Source organism: Oncorhynchus tshawytscha, linkage group LG10 (assembly GCF_018296145.1).
Source record: "Oncorhynchus tshawytscha isolate Ot180627B linkage group LG10, Otsh_v2.0, whole genome shotgun sequence".
Taxonomy (NCBI): domain Eukaryota; kingdom Metazoa; phylum Chordata; class Actinopteri; order Salmoniformes; family Salmonidae; genus Oncorhynchus; species Oncorhynchus tshawytscha.
Window position 1 is genome coordinate 79,566,082 of NC_056438.1, and position 10,000 is coordinate 79,576,081.

The window sequence follows — 10,000 nt, forward strand, 5'->3', positions numbered from 1 at the left end:
CGTTCAGTTTGTCATTCAATAGTTTTTTTATCCCTCTCTCTGTCTCCTACATTACCCAGGGGCTTTCAGCGTCTGACAACCTGTTCCCATTACATAATGTAACCTTCAGTCAGTCAACTGGTTGGCCGATCTACCGTGACGTCTCCTTGTTTAACACACTCTACCTCGCTGTATCTTCATTAAAAGTCCTCAGTATACATGAACCTCAGTCTATGAACCTTATATTTCCTAGCCCTGCGGTAAATCATTCACCTTGTAAATGTCACTGGGCACAGTGGACTGGAACCGGTGACTGTGTAACCAGCTTCTGCATGTATCTAAGGGGCAATTTAACACGGAACAAAAAAATATAAATGCGACATGCAACAATTTTCAAAGATTTTACTGAGTTACAGTTCATATTAGGAAATAATTCAATTAAAATTAATTAATTAGGTCCTAATCTATGGATTCCACATGACTGGGAATACAGATATGCGTCTGTTGGTCACAAGGTAGGGGCGTGGATCAGAACCAGTCAGTATCTGATGTGAACAGAAAACCAGTCAGTATCTGGTGTGACCATTTGTCTCATGCAGCATGACACATCTCCTTCACATAAAGTTGATCAGGCTGTTGATTGTGGCCTGTGGAATGTTGTCCCACTCCTCTTCAATGGCTGTGCGAATTTGTTGGATATTGTAGGGAACTGGAACACGATGTCGTACACGTCTATCCAGAGCATCCCAAACATGCTCAATGGGCGACATGTCTGGTGAGTATGCAGGCCATGGAAGAACTGGGACATGTTCAGCTTCCAAGAATTCTGTGCAGATCCTTTGCGACATGGGGTCGTGCATTATCATGCTGAAACATGAGGTGAAGGCAGCAGATGAATGGCACGATAATGGGCTTCAGGATCTCGTCCCGGTATCTCTGTGCATTCAAATTGCCATCGGTAAAATGCAATTGTGTATAATCGTTATCCGTAGCGTATGCCTGCCTATACCATATGACAGGTTTACATATACTATAGACCTGTAGCTCAGCATCCATGTTGGATCCCAGTGACAGGTTTACCCATACTATAGAACTGTAGCTCAGCATCCATGTTGGATCCCAGTGACAGGTTTACTCATACTATAGATCTGTAGCTCAGCATCCATGTTGGATCCCAGTGACAGGTTTACCCATACTACAGGCCTGTAGCTCAGCATCCATGTTGGATCCCAGTGACAGGTTTACCCATACTACAGGCCTGTAGCTCAGCATCCATGTTGGATCCCAGTGACAGGTTTACCCATACTACAGGCCTGTAGCTCAGCATCCATGTTGGATCCCAGTGACAGGTTTACCCATACTACAGACCTGTAGCTCAGCATCCATTTTGGATCCCAGTGACAGGTTTACCCATACTACAGACCTGTAGCTCAGCATCCATTTTGGATCCCAGTGACAGGTTTACTCATACTTCTGAACCATAAAGATGTATAGAGATCGCAAAGTTGTATCTGTCCCATAATGGCGTCTGAGTGCACAGGCAGTGCCATTGAGGCCATCTCCATTTTGAAGAGGTTAATTTTAGTAAACAAACTGAAAGGGGGCACACTGCCATCTAGAGTGTGTTGTTTAAACAGGTATACAGACAAGGTTGGTGATTTGCTGAAACTTGCGGTTATGGAATGTTTGCTAACGAATATAATTCATTGGATGATCCCTCCTGATGACCTGCATGGAATTATGGGATCCTTCCTTAACACATACAAAGTCCCGCCCAGTTGACTACTTCAAAATGGTAAAAGTCCCCAATGGTGCTACCAAGGCTAAAAATGTGCTTTTGGTCACTAAGAGTTCTCTATCTATCTCTATGGACTGAAAACAGGGCTGTTCGTTTATTTACATGTGTCTCTTGTGTTGTGATTGACAGTTCCGTGCTGGTGGAGAGGCACATAAGGGACCAGTGGTCTCAGCTCAGGAGGCCCAAGCCCAGGCCATCCTTTCCCAAGCCAGGGTAAATATACACTGCGTGCAAGACAAGTTAAATCAAGTGCACCTCAACTATTTCAAATATTTAAAACACGTGTTCCACCCAGTTCTGCCTAATAATAGCAGGAACTAGCTGTCCTGGGTGGTAACACTGCTGACTAGACCCTATAGAGTTCACACTACTGACTAGACCCTATAGAGTTAACACTGCTGACTAGACCCTGTAGAGTTAACACTACTGACTAGACCCTATAGAGTTAACACTGCTGACTAGACCCTATAGAGTTCACACTGCTGACTAGACCCTATAGAGTTAACACTGCTGACTAGACCCTGTAGAGTTAACACTACTGACTAGACCCTATAGAGTGAACACTACTGACTAGACCCTATAGAGTTAACACTGATGACTAGACCCTGTCTAGAGTTTTGAACACTACTGACTAGATTACCCTATAGAGTTAACACTGCTGACTAACCCTGTCCAATTAACACTCACTGACTAGACCCTGTAATGGTTAACACTACTGAAGACCCTATAGAGTGAACACTACTGACTAGACCCTGTAGAGTTAACACTACTGACTAGACCCTATTTGAGTTAACACTACTGACTAGACCCTATAGAGTTAACACTACTGACTCCAGACCCTGTTAATTAACACCCTGACTAGTCCCTATATTGAGTTAACACTACTGACTAGACCCTATAGAGTTAACACTACTGACTAGACCAGTAGAGTTAACACTACAGACTAGACCCTGTAAGTTAACACTACTGACTAGACCCTAACAGAGTTAACACTACTGACTAGACCCTATAGAGTTAACACTAGACTAGACCCTGTAGAGTTAACACTACTGACTAGACCCTATAGAGTTAACACTACTGACTAGACCCTGTAGAGTTAACACTACTGACTAGACCCTGTACGAGTTAACACTACTGACTAGACCCTATAGAGTTAACACTACTGACTAGACCCTATAGAGTTAACACTACTGACTAGACCCTGTAGAGTTAACACTACTGACTAGACCCTGTAGAGTTAACACTACTGACTAGACCCTGTAGAGTTAACACTACTGACTAGACCCTGTAGAGTTAACACTACTGACTAGACCCTATAGAGTGAACACTACTGACTAGACCCTGTAGAGTTAACACTACTGACTAGACCCTATAGAGTTAACACTACTGACTAGACCCTATAGAGTTAACACTACTGACTAGACCCTGAGAGTTAACACTACTGACTAGACCCTATAGAGTTAACACTACTGACTAGACCCTATAGAGTTAACACTACTGACTAGACCCTATAGAGTTAACACTACTGACTAGACCCTGTAGAGTTAACACTACTGACTAGACCCTATAGAGTTAACACTACTGACTAGACCCTGTAGAGTTAACACTACTGACTAGACCCTGTAGAGTTAACACTACTGACTAGACCCTATAGAGTGAACACTACTGACTAGACCCTGTAGAGTTAACACTACTGACTAGACCCTATAGAGTTAACACTACTGACTAGACCCTATAGAGTTAACACTGCTGACTAGACCCTGTAGAGTTAACACTACTGACTAGACCCTATAGAGTTAACACTGCTGACTAGACCCTATAGAGTTCACACTGCTGACTAGACCCTATAGAGTTAACACTGCTGACTAGACCCTGTAGAGTTAACACTACTGACTAGACCCTATAGAGTGAACACTACTGACTAGACCCTATAGAGTTAATTCTGATGCATAGATTTCTAGGATTTTGAACGTCAATGCATTACCCTGATCGGTTGTTCATGATAAGCTCTCTGTCCAATCACAGCTCACCATGAGGGGTACCCCTGGGCCAATGGGAATGTCAGGAAGATCTGGGCCTGCGGTAAGTCAGACACACACACACACACACGCATGTATGCACGCAAACACGTGTGCCAAAAGCACAGCACAGACACACACACAAAAACACATAATTTGATGTTCAACCAGTGTGTTTGTCGTGGATAGTAAAGCATTAATAAAACACATGTTATTTCCATCCAGGCATTATTTCTGTTAATTATATTCCCCCATACATAGTCACTAGGGTATTGATGTTTGGCTGAACAGAACAGAACGGAACAGAGCAGAACAGAACGGAACGGAACAGAACGAGGGAACAGAACAGAGCAGAACAGAACAGAACAGAGCAGAACAGAACAGAACAGAGCAGAGCAGAACAGAATCTAACAGAGTCATTAGCGGAGGGAGGGAGGGCAACGGAGAGTCGGAACGGAGGAGGAGGGCGGAACGAGTCATTACGAGGAGGAACAGAGCAGAGCAGAACAGAACAGAGCAGAGCAGAACAGAACAGAACAGAACAGAGCAGAGGGCAGAACAGAACAGAACAGAACAGAACAGAGCAGAACAGAGCAGAACAGAGCAGAACAGAACAGAAGGGAGAACAGAACAGAACAGAACAGAGCAGAACAGAACAGAACAGAACAGAACAGAACAGAATCAGAGACAGAACAGAGCAGAGCTCTCTTGGCACTACATCACAGGGAGGGCATATTCCACCTAAGAGTCATTACTTTTCTCATATTTGGCATGTTGATAAGAGTCATTCCTGAGGAGGGAGGGCATGTATCTAAGAGTCATTACTGAGGAGGGAGGGCATGTATCTAAGAGTCATTACTGAGGAGGGAGGGCATGTATCTAAGAGTCATTACTGAGGAGGGAGGGCATGTATCTAAGAGTCATTACTGAGGAGGGAGGGCATGTATCTAAGAGTCATTACTGAGGAGGGAGGGCATGTATCTAAGAGTCATTACTGAGGAGGGAGGGCATGTATCTAAGAGTCATTACTGAGGAGGGAGGGCATGTATCTAAGAGTCATTACTGAGGAGGGAGGGCATGTATCTAAGAGTCATTACTGAGGAGGGAGGGCATGTATCTAAGAGTCATTACTGAGGAGGGAGGGCATGTATCTAAGAGTCATTACTGAGGAGGGAGGGCATGTATCTAAGAGTCATTACTGAGGAGGGAGGGCATGTATCTAAGAGTCATTACTGAGGAGGGAGGGCATGTATCTAAGAGTCATTACTGAGGAGGGAGGGCATGTATCTAAGAGTCATTACTGAGGAGGGAGGGCATGTATCTAAGAGTCATTACTGAGGAGGGAGGGCATGTATCTAAGAGTCATTACTGAGGAGGGAGGGCATGTATCTAAGAGTCATTACTGAAGAGGGAGGGCATGTATCTAAGAGTCATTACTGAGGAGGGAGGGCATGTATCTAAGAGTCATTACTGAGGAGGGAGGGCATGTATCTAAGAGTCATTACTGAGGAGGGAGGGCATGTATCTAAGAGTCATTACTGAGGAGGGAGGGCATGTATCTAAGAGTCATTACTGAGGAGGGAGGGCATGTATCTAAGAGTCATTACTGAGGAGGGAGGGCATGTATCTAAGAGTCATTACTGAGGAGGGAGGGCATGTATCTAAGAGTCATTACTGAGGAGGGAGGGCATGTATCTAAGAGTCATTACTGAGGAGGGAGGGCATGTATCTAAGAGTCATTACTGAGGAGGGAGGGCATGTATCTAAGAGTCATTACTGAGGAGGGAGGGCATGTATCTAAGAGTCATTACTGAGGAGGGAGGGCATATATCTAAGAGTCATTACTGAGGAGGGAGGGCATGTATCTATTAGCATCATTCTTAGAGGTCTATTGGTTCTTACAATATTTGTCATGTTGTCTATAGCCTGTTTGGCATATTTGGCGAAGATATTTATAGATTAATGTTGTAGAGCCGGGCGAAACAGACATATCGTGATAAGTTTCCTGATTTGATGTGTAAATGATAAATAGAACAAAATGTTTATAATAATCTGCACCACATTTAGTTTTTTAAGCGATCCTTTAAACTGCTACTAGTTTAATGGTTGTAGTCATCAATCGTCCCATTAAAAATCACCCGTTTTAACAAACAGATTTCATTTAAAACTTCACGTTTCTCTAAAATAGGCCACTAATGGTAATGAACGATAGGAGATAACCCTGCCACTTGAACGATAGGAGATAACCCTGCCACTTGAACGATAGGAGATAACCCTGCCCCTTGAACGATAGGAGATAACCCTGCCACCTGAACGATAGGAGATAACCCTGCCACTTGAACGATAGGAGATAACCCTGCCACTTGAACGATAGGAGATAACCCTGCCACTTGAACGATAGGAGATAACCCTGCCACTTGAACGATAGGAGATAACCCTGCCACTTGAACGATAGGAGATAACCCTGCCACTTGAACGATAGGAGATAACCCTGCCACTTGAACGATAGGAGATAACCCTGCCACTTGAACGATAGGAGATAACCCTGCCACTTGAACGATAGGAGATAACCCTGCCACCTGAACGATAGGAGATAACCCTGCCACTTGTTTAACCATTGAAAACTATTGAACATGTTACGGACTGTCCTTTTAAAGTATTCCAATGTGCTCTCAGGGTGGACCAGGAGCTAATGGACTGAAGGGAGATGGAGGAGACAACGGACCTCAGGTAAGAATCATGTTAACTCCCTCCACCACGCTCTTAGAAAATAGTTGCTATCCAGAACCTGAAAGGGTTCTTCGAGTGTCCTCATTGGAGAACTCTTTGAAGAACCCTTTTTGGGTTCCAGGTAGAACTCTTTTGGGTTCCAAATGTGTTCTACCTAGAATCAAAAAGGCTTCTACCTGAAACCAAAAAGGCTTCTACCTAGAACCAAAAATGCTTCTACCTAGAACCAAAAAGGCTTCTACCTGGAACCAAAAAGGGTTCTACCTGGAACCAAAAAGGCTTCTACCTGAAACCAAAAAGGCTTCTACCTAGAACCAAAAAGGGTTCTCCTCTGGGGTTACCCGAAGAACCCTTTTGGAACCCTTTTTTCTAGGAGTGTAGACCGCCTGTACACTAGACCGCCTGTATACTAGACCGCCTGTGCACTAGACCGCCTGTACACTGACCGCCTGTGCACTAACCGCATGTGCACTAGACCACCTGTGCACTAGACCGCCTGTACACAAGACCGCCTGTACACTAGACCGCCTGTACACTAGACCGCCTGTACACTAGACCGCCTGTACACTAGACCGCCTGTCTACCGCCTGTACACAAGACCGCCTGTACACTAGACCGCCTGTACACTAGACCGCCTGTACACTAGACCGCTGTGCACTAGAACCCTGTAAAGACCGCCTGTGCACTAGACCGCCTGTGCACTAGACCGCCTGTACACTAGACCGCCTGTACACTAGAAACTAGACCGCCTGTACACTAGACCGCCTGTGCACTACCTGTACACTAGACCGCCTGTACACTAGAACCGCCTGTACACTAGACCGCCTGTACACTAGACCGCCTGTACACTAGACCGCCTGTAACTAGACCGCTTGTACACTAGACCACCTGTGCACTAGAACGCCTGTACACTAGGGCCTGTCACTGGGGCCTGTGCACTAGAACCCGTTTGGAACCCCTGTATACTAGACCGCCTGTACACTAGACCGCCTGTATACTAGACCGCCTGTGCACTAGTCTGCATGTACACTAGACCGCCTGTGCACTAGACCGCCTGTACACTAGACCGCCTGTGCACTAGACCGCCTGTGCACTAGACCGCCTGTACACTAGACCGCCTGTACACTAGTCTGCACAGAAAAACTTGCACAAAAGCAAATATTCAGGCCTTCAGGCAATGTTTATTTTGTGTACAAATGCATTGTAGATGTCTCTAGTGAATTAACACAAGTTATAAAGTAAATTCCTTTCTCTCTCAATTCAATTCAATTCAATTCAAGGGCTTTATTGGCATGGGAAACATGTGTTAACATTGCCAAAGCAAGTGAGGTAGACAACATACAAAGTGAATATATAAAGTGAAAAACAACAAATCTCTCTCTCTCTCTCTGTCTCTCTCTCTCTCTCTGTCTCTCTCTCCTTCTCTCTCCTCTCTCTCTCTCTCTCTCTCCTTCTCTCTCTCTCTCTCTCTCTCTCTCTCTCCTCTCTCTCTCTCTCTCTCTCTCTCTCTCTCTCTCTCTCTCTCTCTCTCTCTCTCTCTCTCTCTCTCTCTCTCTCTCTCTCTCTCTCTCTCTCTCTCTCTCTTCTCTCTCTCTCTCTCTCTCTCTCTCTCTCTCTCTCTCTCTCTCTCTCTCTCTTCTCTCTCTCTCTCTCTCTCTCTCTCTCTCTCTCTCTCTCTCTCTCTCTCTCTCTCTCTCTCTCTCTCTCTCTCTCCTTCTCTCTCTCTCTCTCTCTCTCTCTCTCTCTCTCTCTCTCTCTCTCTCTCTCTCTCTCTCTCTCTCTCTCTCTCTTTCAATTTAAGGGCTTTATTGGCATGGGAAACATGTGTTAACATTGCCAAAGCATGTGAAATAGATAATAAACAAAAGTGAAGTAAACAATACAAAAATGAACAATAAACATTACACTTCCAAAAGAATAAAGACATTTCAAATGTCATTATGTGCAAATATTTAAGTACAAAAGGGGAAATAAATCAACATAAATATGGGTTGTATTTACAATGGTATTTGTTCTTCACTGGTTGCCCTTTTCTTGTGGCAACAGGTCACAAATCTTTTCGTTGTGATGGCACACTGTGGTATTTCCCACAGTAGAAATGGGTCTATCCAAAATGGTTTTGTTTTCGAATTCTTTGTGGGTCTGTGTAATTTGAGGGAAATATGTCTCTCTAATATGGTCATACATTGGGCAGGAGATTAGGAAGTGCAGCTCAGTTTACACCTCATTTTGGGGTCAGTGTGCACATAGCCTGTATTCTCTTGAGAGCCATGTCTGCCTACGGCGGCCTTTCTCAATAGCAAGGCTATGCTCACTGAGTCTGGACATAGTCAAAGCTTTCCTTAATTTTGGGTCAGTCACAGTGGTCAGGTATTCTGCCGCTGTGTACTCTCTGTTTAGGGCCAAATAGCATTCTAGTTTGCTCTGTTTTTTTGTTGATTCTGTCCAATGTGTCAAGTAATAATCTTTTTGTTTTCTCATGCTCTCTCTCTCTCTCTCTCTCTCTTTCTTTCTCTCTCTCTCTCTCTTTTTCTCTCTCTCTGTAGGGTCCCAGAGGTCTGCAGGGTCCAACTGGCCCACCTGGGAAGGCAGGAAAGAGGGTAAGATATGATTAGAATTCATTTGATTTGCTGTGTCAGTACTGTGTGTTAGTGTTTCTCCACGCATTGTGGTGAGCCAGCTAAGGCCTGTCAATGGTTTCTCTAGACTCAGATGAACCCAATTACCTCTTTTGATTCACAGACAACAACAATAATATTGTCCTGTGTTAATACACGTGCATATGTTTATACATCCTTTATTTAGGAAACGTGAGGCATAATGACCTCTGGTATGACCTCTGGAATGACCTCTGGAATGACCTCGGGTATAACCTCTGATATGACATCTGGAATGACCTCTGGTATGACCTCGGGTATGGCCTCTGGTATGACCTCTCGAATGACCTCTGGTATAACCTCGGGTATGACCTCGGGTTTGGCCTCTGGTATGACCTCTGGTATGACCTTGGGTATGTTTCCCACAAGGCCGTAATGGAGCTGATGTATGACCTCGGGTATGGCCTCTGGTATGACCTCTCGAATGACCTCTGGTATAACCTTGGATATGACCTCTGGTATGACCTCTGGTATGACCTTGGTTATGTTTCCCACAAGGCCGTAATGGAGCTGATGGTTCCAGAGGTATGACCTCTGGTATGACCTCGGGTATGTCCTCTGGTATGACCTTGGGCATAACCTCTGGTATGACCTCTGGAATGACCTCTGGTATAACCTCGGATATGATCTCTGGTATGACCTCTGGTATGACCTCGGTTATGACCTCTGGAATAACCTCTGGTATGACCTTGGGTATGACCTCTGGAATGACCTCTGGTATGACCTCAGGTATGACCTCTGGAATGACTTCTGGTATGACCTCTGGAATGACCTCTGGTATGACCTCTGGAATGACCTTGGGTATGTTTCCCACAGGG

At 44.8% G+C, this 10,000-nt stretch overlaps 1 protein-coding gene across 1 annotated transcript in view; it reads left to right on the forward strand.

The window, feature by feature from the left end:
• The window catches only part of LOC112238531 (collagen alpha-1(XI) chain), a 182,083-nt gene that overhangs the window by 83,653 nt on the left and 88,430 nt on the right, over window positions 1-10,000 (forward strand). Inside the window, exons 13-16 of the mRNA XM_042329158.1 lie at window positions 1,907-1,990; window positions 3,803-3,859; window positions 6,472-6,525; window positions 9,072-9,125. Of these exons, the coding sequence (XP_042185092.1) occupies window positions 1,907-1,990; window positions 3,803-3,859; window positions 6,472-6,525; window positions 9,072-9,125 (249 nt within the window). The remainder of the gene's footprint in view (window positions 1-1,906; window positions 1,991-3,802; window positions 3,860-6,471; window positions 6,526-9,071; window positions 9,126-10,000) is intronic.